This window comes from Bacillus rossius, chromosome 12 (assembly GCF_032445375.1).
Source record: "Bacillus rossius redtenbacheri isolate Brsri chromosome 12, Brsri_v3, whole genome shotgun sequence".
Taxonomy (NCBI): Eukaryota; Metazoa; Arthropoda; class Insecta; order Phasmatodea; family Bacillidae; genus Bacillus; species Bacillus rossius.
The window spans coordinates 23,589,771-23,607,671 of NC_086339.1; the positions used below are offsets into that span (position 1 = coordinate 23,589,771).

The 17,901-nt window shown below is 38.5% G+C and overlaps 1 protein-coding gene across 2 annotated transcripts; it reads right to left on the reverse strand.

Moving 5' to 3' along the window:
• Positions 1–210: 210 nt before the first annotated feature.
• LOC134537716 (nondiscriminating glutamyl-tRNA synthetase EARS2, mitochondrial) lies at positions 211–15,731 on the reverse strand. 2 transcript variants are annotated; one of them, XM_063378457.1, is made up of 9 exons: positions 15,463–15,730; positions 12,717–12,951; positions 10,353–10,548; positions 8,664–8,878; positions 6,980–7,208; positions 6,432–6,589; positions 5,770–5,924; positions 3,744–3,901; positions 211–376 (listed from the first exon to the last, which is right to left on the reverse strand). In XM_063378457.1, the coding sequence occupies exons 1-9, from the start codon at positions 15,596–15,598 to the stop codon at positions 275–277; spliced, it is 1,584 nt and encodes a 527-aa protein (XP_063234527.1). In that variant the 5' UTR covers positions 15,599–15,730; the 3' UTR covers positions 211–274. The 2 variants fall into 2 exon arrangements, with proteins under 2 accessions (XP_063234527.1, XP_063234528.1); XM_063378458.1 differs by lacking the exon at positions 211–376 and having other exon boundaries at positions 3,773–3,901; positions 5,770–5,914; positions 15,463–15,731.
• Positions 15,732–17,901: the final 2,170 nt, after the last annotated feature.

Sequence of the window (17,901 nt, forward strand, 5' to 3'; positions counted from 1 at the left end):
ACAAGTCGATTTTTATTTTTTCATTAGCCACAAACTTATGTTGTTCTGAATTAAATGAATATTTGGTTAACACATGAATGAAATAGGCATTTCCTAAATTACACTAGGATAGTCTGAATCCATCAGAGTCGAAACTTACATGGAAGAAATCCTGGAACAATCTGGCAATAAAAGCATAATGGGAACATAGATCATTTCGAAAAATAAGTCTTTCAAAAAAAAAAAAAGATTTATTTCTTAAAGTAGGAAACCAAGAGAACAAGTCCCGCCTCAATCACTGCGAATGCGTCTTGAGTACAGACAGTGCCCGGTCCAGCCGGGAGGCTGTCTCGCTCCTCCCCAGGATGTGCATCATTTCGGCCACGCCCGGCCCCTCCTGCAACATGACCTCCCCTCGCACCGACCCTACGTGCCGCACCCAGGGGCTGGGGCAAGGCGGGATGTCCCACCCTCCTCCACAGCACTGCTGGGACCCAGCCATCATTTGCTTTATGGGGATATGCAATACAACCAAAATACTGACACAGAAAATGCAAGTTAAATTAAATATCATCAAATTAGTCAGCATTTTAACAATATTTTACTTAAATAACAAAATGCAATCTAATTAGAGGTGGGACGATACCACATTTTCGATACTTGATTCTGTATTGTTTTTTCAGTTCGATACTTTCGATACTCCAGGGAAAAATATTATCCCATTAAGTAACAATTATTGTAAATAACATAAATTAGTTTTAAACTATATAAATTCCCTCTTTAATACAAAAATACAAACTGCAAACAACTTTAAAGATTTGAGTATAAAAATCAATATAAAAAATATAATTGAAATACAAAATGAGAAACAGTGGCCTTACAAAAAGTTATGAAGTCCTTTCTTGGTTGTGAAAGAGGTGAAAAGGGAAGTTGGAGAGGAGGGGGGAAGTTGGGGGCGGGGGGGGGGGAAGTCACCAAGCCTTAATTAGAAATAAAAAAATTAGGCTATTGTAAAAATTAAAATCAGAAATTTTGCTCGTTTGTTTTATTTTACAAACAACTTTATGCAACAGAACAATTTTCAATAAAATTTTAACTTGAGAAACGTAAATTACAAAACAATCCGATCGTAAGAAAACAATAACAAACGGATATATTCAGTTTAAAGATTAATGAATGCACAAAATATGAGATCCGTGCCTTCGTAAAGCGCGTACACCATTTCCATAATCATTGCTAGTTTGCGCCACTAGTCTCGCTTGGTGCTGGCCATAGATGCTACTAGCGAAGTGCACAGCCTTCCTTATACTATACATATCTATGGTGTGATAAAGATATTGGCTGTATCCGAATACATAGGGATGCGTCCTTAGCACACACATCCCTACATCCCTTAGCAAATGCAGCCACAATGTAGAGGACGCATTTCTAATGGATGGATAGTATCCGAATACTTTTACTGCTAGCACCACCTGTTGACTGTCAGTCGTACTAATGTTCACGCAGCCATTTTGTGTAGGGATATCTACGAATATTCAGCAAAACGTAAATAATAAATACCTACCAATTAAAAAATAATGTAACGTGTATGTTATACATGTTAGCGATACAAATAAAATACATTTTATAAATTGTAAACTTTAAAAATACTTATGAGTTTTGAATTATCCTTTAAGTTTAAATTCACATTTTTATTATATTTATTAACGTCTTCATTTGTCTCTGTTTAAGTTATCACTTTCGCTTATAATGTTTTAAACAAATATTATGCTGAAAATCTGAAGTAATATTATACACAAACAAAATAAAACCCGATTCCGAAGCTAATGGATGTAGGGACGCGTTAGTGGATGCGAGTGTCGCATCCCTAGAAATCTCGAATTAGTGGATGCGTGAAGGGATGCATCGGCATCCCTTGTGAGAATTCGGATTCAACACAAAGATGGCCGCGTCCACTACGATGCACTTTTGATGGATCCCTTAGCTAAGGGATCCATTAGGCCAGTATTCGGATACAGCCATTTTCTTACGTTTGCAAAGGTAAACAATGGACGTTTTTCAAAAGAAAAGCATTAAAACGTAGTTCATCAGGCGGAATATAAAAACAAATTTGTGCATTTTAGGTCTTTTCCGCTTCGTAAAAACTAATGAAACGGGAAATTAATGATTTTATAAGTGTATGTTACGGGAAAGTAAACCGTTGTAAATGTACTTTCGGCGGGACCAAAATTAATCGGCGTATGACACGGGAAAATGTATGAAACAGGAACGTATCATGGAGGTTCTACTGTAGTTGTATTTTGTACGATGGCGACTCAAAACTTAATTCAATACAAATGAACAAGCATTCCGGTATCGAAAAAATGTATCGAACTTACAATTTCGATACTCGATACTTTGCGATACCGTCAAGTATCGAAGGTATCGAGGTATCAAAAATCCCATCACTAAATCTAATTACTAAATTTATTTTAATGAATGTAATTTATTTTAGCATGATGTTCATTCAAAAATGCATGACACAAAATGACAGGAGAAATTAAGTTTTCCTTTGCTTTATCTAGTAGGTATATTACCTTCTAATTAACTATAGTTTACTTTACTGATGGTACATTTTTTTAAAGCCAAATATGCCTGCCAATTTATTATAATGATATACATAAGTATTTCTGTCAAATATTATTTTCTTGTAAAAATGCATCATGCATCACAGTAAAAATTACACTATTTTAGTGGCATTACAAATAGGAATTGTTTTAAGTGTAAAAGTTGTGATTAAATATCTTTATGAATATATTGAAATTATAAAATAAAAACAAAAATCCAATACTCTCCTGATTTAAAAATAAATTTTGGTTAAAATAAAACCATAAAATCCTTTATGTTTACAGTTAGTAGCAGCATAAATAAGAAAGGATGAATTACTGTACTGTTTGTCAAATTAATCATAAAGAGTTCCTTTATTAATGAAAATAAATATGTACACAATAAATATTGTTGATATGGAAACAATTAGGAGCAACAATTTGTTTAAACCTTACTCATTTTTGATTAATGCAATTTTAATAGGTAGTGACGTGTAAATCCGCTTTATCTCAAATCTGACTCTAGAGTTCAAGAGTCGGGAATAAAATAGTATATGAGCAAAAACACAGACAGTTGTCAAAAAACATTCCAAAAATTAAATTTTTGTTTTCAAAATTAAAAAAAAAAAATACTTTTTGTTAACAAATTGTTTCTGTGTCAAAGTTTTTTGCTAAGTGCTGAATAAACTTTCTGAGAGCACTGTAGCTGATAGCTGACACAAACTTTTCTCTGATAAATGAGGGTTAAATAATGTAGTCCTTGTGAACTATCTGGTGCTATAGGGCTATACGTGTCTCATACTTAGTTTGCAGTGTGCATTTTAATTGTAATTTACTCTCTCCTTCTGCCATTAGTGCTGTCCATGTTTCGGTGTGCTCTGTTGCAAGATATACACCAAAGAGCACAAACTTTTTATAGACAACTTTATAATATGATGATAATTTTTTTTAAATTATCTAAAACATTGTATTTAGTGAAGGAAAATTTGGAATTAGAATTTCGGAAAAAGTTTTCTTTAAATTTCTCTGACATATATTTTTAAAATTTATTTAGCCATTTTGCAACTTTGTGAAAGAGATATTTTCCCTGATTTATGAAAACGTGGACTCGGTGGGTAAGGAACCAGCCCAGCATTTTCCCCGGGCGACCATGGGAAACCAGTATGACCAACACTGCACCTGGAGGCCGCTCAGCACCGCGCGCAGCAGCTTCATGAGCTCGCGGAACTGCACACCGCTGTCCTCCGCGACCCGCTGCAGCCAAGGCTTCAGCCACTCCTTCTGGAACTGCGCGTCCGCCATGCCTGCCACCTCCGCACTCACCCTCTCCAGCACGGCTGGAAAACAGCGCGGGCCAGACCACGTCAATTAATGAAGGAGTGCATGTGCGGTAGTGAGGCGGGATAATAAGCACGATGCTCGCTGGTGTTTCCTGCGCGGTATCTTTGAATATATATACTGTATAGAAGTCGCGAGTGGATAGGATTTACTCTACGTTTTTCAGGAGCGTATGATGAGCAGCTTGGGAACTTCGCCGCTGCAGTGCGCTGCCGTAACGTCCTGTATCGTCTTAGTTGTTATTTACACGTAAGAGCGCAGCACTGTCGCCCGCTGTCATTCCCCGCAACCCCCACCAATCATTCACTGCAGCTCGAGGACGTTCAACGGGAGGGGGAAGGGGTGTTTGAAGAGTTCGACACTTGTCCGCTAGGGACCACCACAAGTCGATGCCCTAGAGACGGTGGCGATTGCGGCGGTGAATTAACCAACTACCTCAAAACCGTATTAGAAATTTTAACCTGGGCTGGCGATTTCTTATACAGTATATATATTCAAAGGCGGTATTGCCTCTAAGCGCAAGGCCGAAAACTGGCGCACAGTCTTCTCGTCGTTCACAGGACAACTGTGAAAATTTGAGCGGTGACCGTAACATTACACGGCATAGAAATGAAGGTAAAAGGTGCAAGTCCCTTCAAGTGCTTTCAAGAATCTGTACTGGTTGTTTTACGCTTAAAAATTACCTACTCTGAAAACATGCCTTTTAACGATTTTAATTCTTTTCTGAACATACAGTTTTAAACTTGATCCGAAATCAAAAGTAATTACTGGCTCTCGGTGCTTTTCGATGCTTTTTCGTAAACAGACCCCAACTCTGAATGACTGGCTAAAAGAGAAGTCAAAAGTGAGACTATGTCTTCTTTCCCATCACAAACCAAATTTATTTTTTTTTACCTTTACTTACAATTCTTTCCAAACATTCAGCACTTGATCGTCAAGTTCCTTAAAAACACAGAACATTGTTTAATTGCATACATAAATCCATTTATATTTGTGGATACAATTACACTGGGGTTGAAAAAGCTAAATTCCTTGAAGAATCTAGAAAATGGATCACATTCTTTTAATGAATACAATTTCTTGTGTCTATGTGAGGCAGATGTCAATTTGGCAGTCACTTCTCCTTTGTGACTACTTTTCCACACATCCCAAGCTTTTCTTTCGTTTTGGCTTTAAAGTTTCCAGCTTCTGTTAGCTATAGCACCTATTCGATATTGCGTATATCACCGTGAAGAATGTGGCTACATGGATATGGAATAAAATAAATAAATATGAATTCTGATGAAAAATACCACAATCCGAATAAATAAACGTAAGTAGTTACCAATTGTTTTTAAAAAAAAAAATTCAGTGGAAATAAAGAATGTAATGAAAAATTATGTCACAATAAAAAATAAATGCAAAACTATATTTTGTATCACTTTTTGACAAGTTTACATCAAAAGTGAGAATTTTGTGTTTTGGTATCATGTTTGCAACATGGCACAAAAAAAATTTGCAGTTGCGAATAATTCACGCCTAATTAAAAGTAATGCCGAAATATGAAATAACCGACATGGCATAAGAAAACCCAGCCTTAACATTTCTTAAACACAGAGGAATGAGGAGTGCCCAAAAAAAAAAAACTCAAAAAAGCAGGGTCCTGTGATGAAACATTTAATCTGTATTACGCCCGTGACAAATATTTTGATAAGGTAAGATGACGATGATAATTAATCCCCCTTAGTCAGAAGTAATCCTTGCAGTTAAAAAACACCTGGGAACGGTACAAAAAAAAAATGCTACCGCGTAGTGTCGACTTCCACAGACACCCCGAGATTTTTCGAAAACTTCTCCCAGTCACAGCGAGGGTGTGAGTCACCGTCACCTCGGTGGGCGGGCGGCAGGTCGACGGCCGTGGAGGGCACGACCCACAGGAAGGCGAGGTGTGGCTCGACGAGGTCCCGCAGGGTGTGCACCCGTGCTTGGCTCCAGCGCAGCACGGCAAGCACGTGTTCGTCCTCCAGTCGCAGCTGCACCCCGCTGCGTGCACACACACGCACACTAGGGGTCTCAGGTACTCCAGAACTACGTATTTGGATTCTTGAATACTTTGATATTCAATTCACTATTAAATTATTATTTTTTTACATAGCGTCGCTCGAGAAACAACACCGCCTAAGTGATATATATTTTTTAATTTGTTTTTTCGTTTCACCATGGAAACGTTTGCATTTAGCGTCTTCTTACTACATTATAGATCACTTCATACTGATTAAATATGTAAATCTAAAAAAAAAAAAAAAAAAAAAAAAAAAAACATTTTGTGTTGTTAGTTTGTAATTGGTAGGTTTTTTTTTTTTTTTTTTTTTTTTGCTCTGGAAAATTTTGGTTTTTGTCACATAGGCGGTGTTGTTGCTTAAGCGACGATATGTTAACAAATATATACAGCAATTATTTTTAAATTTTAATCAATATTATCATTGATTGATTAAACAATTTTCAAACAAAAATTTAAATTTTCCTCTGTTTTTAATAAGTTTTTTTCACCTGCGGGCAAACTTAGTGGCGACGAGTTGGCGAACCTGCTGCACCAGCTCGGCATCGTCGCCGCTGGACAGCCGCCGCTGCAGCTCCAGCCGGTTGAACTCCCGCAGCTGGTCCGGCTGCAGGCGGCACGAGTGCGCATTCAGCCGCCCCACGTCGAACTGCACGCCAACACACACTTGTCCCCGTTACTGCTCGGTCCCTCCCGCCTTGTTCGAGCGGGACTGCCACGAACCCCACCACGACAAGGCATTTGAACACTTGCTGATGCCTCCATTCACGGATTTATGTGACGATACGAAAGTTGCAATTACAGTCGTGGAATAAATTTCCTCCCGACATTCCCAGACTTGTTAATATTGGGCTCTAAAGGGGTATAGAGGATAGGGAGATATCATTTATGTCTTGACACACTCCACATTAGGATAAATCACTCCAAACTGAAACTATAACAAAAAAAGTTTCCAATTTGTTGGGTTCTAGTATCCCCTAAGCTCAGACTTTCCAAAATGTTGACAATGGTTACATAAGTACGGAGCATATGTACTCACGACGCTGGCAAGCTCCGGAAGAGAGTAGATGCAGGGCTTGGTGCGGTACAGGTCCCGGGTGAAGCCTCCCCCGGCGAGGGTGACATAGTTGAGAAGGGCCAGCGGGAAGATGCCCCGCTCCCGGAGGCCCCCCACCGAGACGTCGCCCTGCCGCTTGGACAGCTTCGTGGCGTCAGGGTTGAGGATGAGCGGCAGGTGGCCGAACTGGGGCGGCTCCCAGCCCAGCGCCCTGGAAGTGCACCTCAGGAGCATGAACTGTGCTCTAACCACGGTGCTGTCAGATCATGGCTATGCCCCATGTACACCACTACCCTACGTGAGTATGACTCTGCATAGTCTGCATTCTTCCTTTAGAACACTGTGCACAATTACAAGTTGAGTGAAACACCAATGAGAGTGGCAACTGGATTGCAAAAGTAAAAATTGTTTCTTTTATCTTTCCTTACATTTTCAAAATCACAAACTTAAATAAACTATAGTAAATGACTGTAATTTATAACATACTTAATAAAAGTAATAACAAAAAAAAACAGCTACTTGGTCTAATGGCCAGAACTCCTGGTTGGTGGACCAAAATTGAGTAAATGTCAAAGAAATTTTAGGTGGTTACGGAAGAGAGTCGTGACAGTATTTTAAAATGGAATGTTTTAATTTGGCACTGCAAACTAAGTTAAGTTACTACTGCTCATTCTGTGATGTGTCTGGATTTATGCTGCCTATGAATACTGTGTGGCTGATCTGTCAAATGATGTGTTAACTTCAAATGTCAACAGTCATTTAAATGATACAGAAAAATATTAGGTGTCAATGAATGACAGAAAACTAAAAAAAAATTATTATAGTGGTACCGACCTGACCAGCTAGGTACCTCTTAATAATTTGCAAATTGATACAAATTTCTAACATTTTAGCGCACAATCTCTGGTGTGCACAACAATTAATCTCTTAGCTCCTGACTCGTGTGAGCCAGGAGGTGGATGCTCATGCTACCACTTTAACGTGGGAGTCAATGGCATGAAAGCCGTGAGAGATGGTGAGGAAGAGTGAAAAAGATGGTTTTTTTTTTCTCGTGTTCTGCACTCTCTCATCCCTCTACTGCTCCTTAGGCAGCCCCACGGTTGGATCTCAAAACTATGAAATGAGAAGCTTCTAGACATACTACACTGAATTTTGACTCCATGTAACAGCAAGGCAATACTAGCAATAGTATCAGCAGTAGTACCAGAAGCAGCAGTTGTTGCAGTAGTAGCATCAGAAGCAGTAATCAGCAGTATTAGTATTCGTAGCAGTATTAACTGGTACAGCAGTAGTTTCAGTATTAGCTATAAAAGCGCGAAGCAGCAAGAGCACTAACAGCAGTGTAAACTCCGGGCAACAACTACAAGTTATGAGGATCTCTCCTCCTTATTGATAACCCAGCCTTCATATCCTATAAGGATTTCCAGGCTGGGGCCCCCACGGGCACGGATACGCCGTACACGCAAAATGGAAAGGCGTTAGAGGTGAGGCTATGCCCAGAGGCTGAGGCTACCCATCCCAGCATAGGCACCACCACAGTCCCCCTACCTCACTCAGCCAACCAGACAAGTGGCTGCACCCCTAAGCTCAAAAGGTGCAGCATGGCAACAACTACAGTCAAACACTCACAAAACCCCCGCATCATGCAAGCAGGAGGGGCGGCCACCTGTAGATGAGCAGGTGCTTGGGTGTGGACACCTGCCACTCCACGCCGCGCAGCACGTGGGAGACCTGCATGAGGCGGTCGTCGACCACGCTCGCCAGGTGGTACGTGGGGTAGCCGTCGCCCTTCAGGACGACGGGGTCTCCCTCGTGGCGCCCCACGTCGTACGCCACCGGCCCGTACACCAGGTCCTGGAACGGCTCCGGGCTCGGCACCAGCTGTCGGAGGGAGAGGCGGTACGTGCGGCACGGCGAAAAAACGCCCAAAGATGTTTGCTTATTTATATTTTATTTCACAAGTAATAAAACGTGGCGAACGTTGCAGTGTTCCAGTGGTACTCGAGGTACTCCCATCCCTTCCACTTATTTTAAATATTTCAACTCCCAGTTCTCAACATCCCTCATAACGTCTAACGACAACAATTTCAATGAAACTTTAAGCCCTAACACACTCATTATTATTTATATTCATTGATAAGAGTATTTATTTCATTTGAATTAACCTTCTGTCTACAGCTAGGTCATTTACCATGGATTAACCAAAAAAAAAAAAACACAGATCTACAAAACTCAAGGAGGACTAGATAACAGCACATAACAAGGTACTATCCCAGAAGTCTTTTTCTACTACGTCAACTCAATACAAAACTCTCAAGCAGCTACCTGTGATGACGTGCTCGTGAAAAATAATTCTTCACAATTAACTACTTGGTGTATAGCCACGCGTGTATTTGTATTAATTTAAATCTTTTTCATAATTTTACTAAGCATACATACATGGTTTCTTCAAAATGTCTTAAAAGTTTTATAAATAATCATACACCAGCTTTGCTACATTTAAATATCAACCAATTGCAGCACTAAAGGAACAATGTAATATACAATTATTTATTAAAATGAGTTCCATTTTGATTTGTACACACAAATTACTAAATAAATTATCTTAATTTTTAATGTGTGTTAACAGTCTATTAATATAATTATTTAAGTACTATAGATGAACTCTTAAAAATATATAAGAAAACATAAGTTTATGTCTACCTACTGAGACAAAATATGTGGTGACTGATTGACATTAAAATTAAGAATCAAAGGCAACAATTTAAAATCTTAATTCTTTTGAAAATATTTAAAAAAAATCAGTGTTATAATAAATTTTACCTTGCCTATCACTAACAATACAAAAATATATTTATGCACCTTATTTGTCACAAATGCAGAACGAAAGTATAACTGTAGCCATTTTTACTTCAGAAAATTTTAATTACATAAACTTGAGATAGACCAAAAGTAAGTAAGACTCATATACCGTACACAAAGATTTGCTCTTAGCTTTGAAAAATATTTTAGATGGAAGTATACATACTTAGTGTTAGCTATTTGAGAACAGAATATGAATTTTATGTTTGAATAGTCATTTTTATGTAAGAAGAATCATAGATCATAGGTAATTAAAAAAGACTAAAATTAACAACTTAAGATAACTATAATTGTGAAGTTCCCTGTAGAAAAAAAAAACTGCAACATAATTCTTATTTTTTGTTCCAAGCAATACATCACATGTAAATGTTTTAAACCTACTAACTTGTCCGTTTCACCGGCCAGAAGCCTCTGACAGACGCAGCAGCGATGGCACAGAACCATAGAAAGCAGTAAACTACAAGCGCAGTGCGGAGGAGCGAAGGGGAATGACCTTGAAGCGGATGCAGAAGTGTTCTCCGCGGGCCAGCTTCTCGCCGACCTGCTGCTGCGACAGGTGGCGGCACCTGTTGTCGTAGCGGGGCACCTGCCGGGCCCTCAGCGCCTCGCGTCGCAGCAAGTCCAGGCGGCGCTCCGAGCAGAAGCAGCGGTAGGCCGCCCCGCTCTGCAGCAAGCGCTCTGCATGCTCCCTTCAAAGTACGACGCACCCTCGTCAGAACAGTCCCGAAACTCTTTTTTTTTAGTTTTTTTTAATATTTTTTTTAAATTAATTTGTTACATGCCCACTAACAGTAGGGGAACTTTTAAGGGGGGCACGACATTCACACAGATACAGTGGCGTAGCCAGGATTTGTATATGGGGGGTGTTAAGAAACATGCCCCCCCCCCCCCCCCCCTAACGTATTAAATAGTGCTATTTTAGCAGTTTTCGGTACTTAAACTTAAATATCCTAAGGGAAAATTTTTTATTAATTTTAATATGAAATTTGTTTGAGTGATGAATAAGAAATTAATTAAAGATTTGTGTTAAGGGGGGGGGGGGGGGGTTTCAACCCCTAAACCCCCCCCCCCCCTCCTGGCTACGCCCCTGCACAGATACAATGACAGCGTAGGCACTGCAGGCAGCCAAATACCGCTCTCAGGCAGGCACTAGTAGTTGCAGAATGGCACCTCCTGCAGAGAAAGCACTGCAACAGGTAGGCACCACTCACAAGCGGGCACTACACCAGACAAGAGGCAAGACAAATACTAAAGTACACAAGACATTAAAACAAGAACAGACTATACAAATACAAATACAAGTAGATAATGATAACACAAAAAATCTCGTATATATATATATATATATTAATAGGACAAAAACTGAAGGAGAAATTGGTTAAATTTTAATTATAAATGAATGTAGTGTTATTACTATTAATAAATATATTTATTTGTTTATATTTAGATAAGGCTTGATAAAAAAAATTTTATATGTGTAAAGTAGCACACAACTTTTTCATGCCTATTGGAATATCAAGAAGTTGAGCATGCTTATCTAAGTTCATTGAAAATGTTGATTAGTCTGTAAATTGATGAATTCAGAGACCAGTATTGTCAAGGAAATATTTAGGCCTAGAGCTCACTGAGGTAATGTTTGCCTACTTGGTCCTTCGGCTAGTGTGTCTGGCTGGTGGGCCAATGGGCCCGGGGTCGATTGCCGGCCGGCGACCTTCTCCCTAGGTGTCATCCTGCTTTGACAAGCATAGCAACGTCACAGCTGTCATCCCCGTAGCGTCGCCTGTGCTCGCGACACCCAGTAAAGGGTAAATAAAACAACTCATTATCACCATTGTGGAAATACAGAAGTTGGGCAAAGAAAGAATCTAATAGTTTTCGTCATTCAACTAGGGAGAACAAGAATGGTCTTAGGAAATATATAGATGTCACAATGATTAGAGTTTAGTTATGGCTAGTAAACAACACTAACCTGTAAATATTCTGATTAGAAAGTAGTTTATTTGTGAAGGATATGAATTATTTTTCTTTGTTGATAGTTGGTGATATACCAATTGGCGATATCTGAAATGTCAGACTGAAGTAGGTGACAATCTTGTTCGGAAGTAATCTTTCTGTAGATTTTAAGATCACTAAACGGAAGACCAGAGGAGTAATTTAAAATCAGAGTGATGTCATCAATATAGAGGTGACAGTTTATTTCCATGAGGGATACCAGAGGGTGCATATTGTAATGAAGTATTACAGTTGTTTACAGAAACTTGGGGGGGGGGGGGGGGGGGAAAGAAAAGAAAAAAGAAAAAAAAAGATTTTAAAACAAACAATTTTAAGCCAACTTTCAATGATGGTTTTGCTAATTTATGTTAAGAAATTTTGATATTCTTACTAAAATTGAAATAAAATATAACCATATAATACAATGAATATGGGTCTGCCATTATTTTAAAAAATACTTTACATTACAGGTGCATCAGTAATAGAAGGCAGTGGGTGGTTGCCCGATTGCCTGGCCCTGGAGGTATTTGAAGCCTAGAGATATTTTTGGAATCCACGCATGCTGTGTGTTGAAAATTTTTCCTATACTTTTCTAAGACATATGATTAAAATAAACACCATACTAATTTTATCTCTACCTCTTTGCAGTGCAACTTTTTTTACAAACTTATTTTCAAACTAAGTAAACTACGTAAAAATTGAGGCTTCTAAAACTTCCTGAACAATGTTTAGGCCATGCAATAAATTGACGAGGTCGAGGAGTTAAAAATGTAAAGAAAACATTTTATTGAATTAATGCAAAAAAATATTGGAAACCTTTTGATATCTTAGGGACACCGGTGACAAAGAAAAAGGTGGACGGCACCTGTAGATGGGCAGGCGCTGGGACTGGGTGTAGGGGCCGTGCGGGCCGCCGCGGGCCGGGGACTCGTCTGGGGGGATCCCCGCCCAGGCAAGGTCGCGCTCCAGGGCCTCTGCAGCCCCCGGCACCAGCCGGCTCTGGTCCGTGTCCTCCAGCCGCAGCACCAGGGCTCCCCCGCGGGACCGCGCGAACAGGTAGTTGTAGAGCGCCGTGCGCAGGCCGCCCAAGTGCAGGTGGCCTGCGAGCAGCAATAACCTCCCGGCTTCCGAACTGAACAGTATGTGCCAGTAGTCTTGCACGGGGCAAGAGATACGCAAAACAGAAGGTAAGGTAGGGGAAGGGTATGTGTATCAGACCCCCCACATCATTCTGTGGGCCTCGTTGCTGGAAGTCATGATGCAGCCCCCCCCCCCCCTCCTTTTTTTCTAACAGAGATAAAAAAAATGTTTTTTTCCTTTATGTATATTGTTTTAATTATATATATTTTTTTAACCTATTCACAATTATTTTTAAAACACATTAAAACTAGTTTAAAGTCAGTGTTCCGATTGTCAACGTAAATTGATTTTGAATAATGGCAAATAAATGAGTGTAAGTGTTCTGCACTGTCAACATGGTGTCACGTCAATTGGTGGTGGTTTTTGTTACTCACAGTTGTAGATTCAGACACGTTCTGTACGCACAGCATATTCCGAATAATATTACTCTGGTGTAATATTTCATCGGTAACTAAATTTAGGCCTTACTGTTTAATTGTTTTCTATGATTTATTTTAAATTGTCTACTTTTTTGTTTTAAGTTTTTTTCTTTCTTTCCTTCGCAGGCCCCCTAGACCCATGGGCCCCGTTGCCATAGCAACGGTAGCACCGGCCATGTGGGGGCCCTGATGTGTATTAGTGAAGCGTGGCAACACAGGCTCAGAAATCTCTTTGGGCACTACATTTTTTCTTCGAGTGCTATATACCCATTCAAAATATACATAGACTATGAAGATACATGCACAAGCATTCTCATGAGGGTTTAGAACAGTTGATGTGTTACCGGGCCGTGCTGATTTGGCACTATATTTGGTTCCGTGGGGCTTCGCCTACTGTTAGTATCTGCCAGTCCGTTCCTAGCAATACTTTTCCTTGAAAATAATGAGCTTGACTCGCAAGCACTCAAGGGCGTACCAACAACTGTAAAGAATTTGAAAGCGAACAGCAAGCTTAGAAGTTCTTCCCCCTCCCATCCCCCTGAAATGAAATTCTTTGTAAACATGCATAAACATGCATTACTATTTACATATACTTATAAAAGTTTAAGAAATACACATCCACATTCTTAAAATACAGTACAAAGTAAATTTCTTAAAATATATCTGTACAATTTGAATAAAATAAAGATATGAATCAAATCTCGTTAAGATTTTCTTAAAGTTAATTTTGGTAAGTTTAAAAATAAATCCAAAAAATTAACAGTATTCCTAGTTCTGGTTATTGTTTTCATGGATGGCACAGTATGATACAGACCAAAAGTAGAGAAGCCAAAAGGTGGGGGAGGGCTCGAAATAGGGTTGGAAGATGTGATAAGAGAGGTTAGGAGGCTGAATGGGAGGAAGGGAGCTGGGCCTGTTGACATTGATAACAGGCTCCTCAAATCATGGGGCCATAAGGTTTGTAGATATTTGAAGTTCCTGTCTGCACAGTTGCTGGAAGAAGGACGTTACGGCAAAATAGATATACTGGGTGAAAGACAACATGGGTTTTGGACAGGATCTTTTGTGAAACGATGGCTGGGTTACTGAAGGACCTGGTAGAAGTGGTGGAAGCCATCTTAATAGATTTCGATACGGCTTTTGAAATGGTGCCGAACAGGAGGCTGATGGAGAAGATGGAGAGGTTACTAGGGGACAGCAGGATAGTGCATTTGGCAGGAGACTTACATGGGGATAGGAAACAGTGTGGAGGTGGAGAACGGTAAAACCAGAAGAAAGGTAAATGTTGTCAGGGGTAAAACAGGGAGTGTTCCGGAGCCCATCCTGATCATCACTATGATTAAAGATATTGGGGAGGGAATGGGAGGTAAGCTGCAGATGTTTGCAGACAACTGTGTAATATATGAAACAGTAGGGGAAGTTAGGTAGGAGGAATCTGTAGGTGGATGTGGACAGGCTTAAGCACTTGCTAATGAAGAGTGTGACACCATTAAATAAAAACAAGACAAAAGTGTTTAGGTTTACAAAGCGGAGGACGTTATTAAAGGCAGTTTATTTCTGTAAGATGCAGATCAAGGAGGCACAAGATTATAAGTACCTGGGAGTAACTCTACAGTTGTGGCATAGAAGAGGAGATAAGGGCTGATTGGCAGAACAAATTAAAAAAAAAACCGAAAGGAAGGTAGATACAAATGCATTCTATACAAGTTCAAGCATCTGCATATGCGGCGGCAGCCTGGGACCCATACTTTATAACGGAGATAAAAGAGCTGTGTAGATTCACATGAAAGGAATTTTGATCTTTCTCAAATTTCCTACTGTTTTGATCTCTAGCCTTAATTAGCTGAAATATCTGGTGTTGTATTAAATTTGATTTTATCAAAAATATATATTTTTTTCTTTCTGATTTAATATTTTTCAAATCTTAAGAAGATTTTTTTTAATGCTTACAGTCGGATGATATTTTATCAGGTGAACCTACAATCAAAGTATCAAAATACTAATAAAAACAGTAGTATAAGGACTAGCTAGTTCTTATATGTAATAATTTACCCGTAGGGCTCGGTGCGAATCTGACTCGTACTTTGTCCGAAGGTGATGTACTAACATTTTTCACATGGTTAATGAAAATTTTTGGCACCAAACGCTGAAACAAGTTAAGGAATTCATGACAACGTGGCGAAATCATTTTTCCTATCGCTTCATGTTATATTTAGTTTAATTAAACTTATTTACTGATTTAATGTAAACCATTACGGTCAATTTATATATGTTTGTAGGTTATGTGCGAAACAACAACAAAACACTTATAAATTGTCATCCATGACGGTATCTACAAATACACATCAATAAAAAAACATTTGTCCAAAACAAAAAATACATTTTTTTGAGAAACCTTTCTGTCATTAAATCGAAAATAAATAAATAAAACGAAAATCATTAAAAATATTTCATAAATAAAGGCATATTTTAGCGTTGCTTAAGATAAACTGCTTTAAAACCACTACCTCAATAATTAATCAATCGCCACGGAAAAAAAAAATTAAAAAATCCACAGCATTCAAATAAACTATTGTGTACACATTTCAACTACAGCCAGCGATTACTATAAGATTTATTAGAAAAATGCACTATCCAATTTTTCTAGCTGGTTGGACAGATTTTCGTGTGTGCTTATAGCAATAACTTCGTCCGCCCAAAAATTGCAAAATGCGAAATGAACTATGAACTTAACAATTTCTTAGACGAGTATTTGAAGACATAAAAATATGTTTTTAGTGGTTGAATATGCTAATCTGTACCCTTACCATATTTCTAGTGCACGATAGGACACAGCCAATTCATTGTTAGGCAACGGATATCGGTGTCCTATCAATGGCTGTACTGTTGCCCAGGTTCCGCGCATACACAGAGCTTACTTTTACGTTGGTTGAACCGCATCTGGCTCCATTAATTAGTATATGGTAATTTTTTTGTGATCATCGTGGGACATGCCAAGCGTGTTGGTATGCCAAATAAAACTTTATGATAGTACCGGCCCTAAGTTGTAATCCTATTCTAAAGACAGCTGATTCGTGGTTATATGTAGAGTTTCATGCTCTAGAAACACGGGAAAGGAAGCAGTATTAAAAATAAATTTAAGTAAATATGCAACCTTCTTACCTTGAAACAAAAAAAAAAGACATTTTAGATTGTATTTCACAGTGAGAAATGTTTGTTTCTGTATCAAGAATGGTAAGCATAAATGATAATTTTATAATACCAGTAAAAAAAGAAGGAATATGCATTATACCATAACATTTAATGTTTTCCGCCCAGATTAAGTAATTATTTATGTTAATTGATATATTTACTCTATGTAAATATTTTATTTACTTGAAAACTGTATTTATTTTAAAGTGTATATCTATGTAATTGATGTTCTATGGACTGAAATGGACGTTTGAAATGAACAATTGCATAGACCCCTAAGGAGGTATTGACCTGTAACGGTAAACGGTTAATGTGACGCCGTTATTATTTAATGAAAAATGTAATTTCAGTAATTATTGATTTAAAATTAATGAGAGATTTTGTGTTCCACGCTATTGTTGCGCGCGGATTTTATGAGTTTGACGTTAAATAATGTAACTGTTTTTGGTTTTCGGCCAATCACGAGCCGTTATTTAAAATACGTCACGCATTGTTAAACTGACTTAATTTAAGAAGTTTGAAAAAGAATGCAATGGCCTGCTTAAGAGAGAACTCCTACAAGACGTGGACGTAAAAATATCCTGCAAAATAGCTAGGAAAATATAGGCATCCGCAAAAAAGGATGATATATTAATATTTGCGTTGTTAGGAAGTAAACAAGCATTTATAAGGCTTTATCTAAAAAGATAAAGTAATTAGGAGTGAATTATACGTGAGTAAGAAATGTAAGAGTCAGTTACTCCATTTCTATGTCAGTCATCACGTCTCTGACCTACACATCGTCACATCGCGGCCTAAATGTAAAATAAACATTGATAAACTGGACTAAAGTAATATTAACCACGAGAATATATTTTCATATAATTTATTTTTGCACATAACCGTCATCACCCAGTGGTCTGTTGAGCGAGAGCCTCAGAGCTCTACCGACCTAATTCAATTTTATCTAGCCGAGGTAAAAACTTTTAAGAACCCTCATTTATGAACTGAAACCGTGTAAGAAATCTTCGAACCCGAACTAAAGACATTTGCTTAGTGAAAGAATGTGCGCATCGTCACTCCAGTCATTTGATATTTCTGTGTGTTCTGCAGTGCCAATCAATGAATCAATGGTTAAGAAGGTTGAAAATAATAAATAAGTATTAGTATTAAGAATAAACCTGAGATATTTCCTTTAATAAATAATTAAAATTACTAGTGTGTTGTGATAAGTTATTTATAATTCACCCATTGAAAGTATATCCATGCCTATGACTTTCAAGTCAATACCTAACTGTGGCCTAGTAGTAATAACACATG

What these genes read in the sequence shown, in the direction of transcription:
- LOC134537716 (XM_063378457.1), bottom strand. Translation starts at nt 15,598, where the DNA reads ATGATTTCGCCACGTTGTCATGAATTCCTTAACTTGTTTCAGCGTTTG. An exon ending in ATTCGCACCGAGCCCTACGG is followed by an intron (nt 12,952 to 15,462) that starts GTAAATTATTAC and finishes TGCTGCTCGCAG; the next exon opens with GCCACCTGCACTTGGGCGGC. An exon ending in AAGCACCTGCTCATCTACAG is followed by an intron (nt 7,209 to 8,663) that starts GTGGCCGCCCCT and finishes GTGCACTTCCAG; the next exon opens with GGCGCTGGGCTGGGAGCCGC.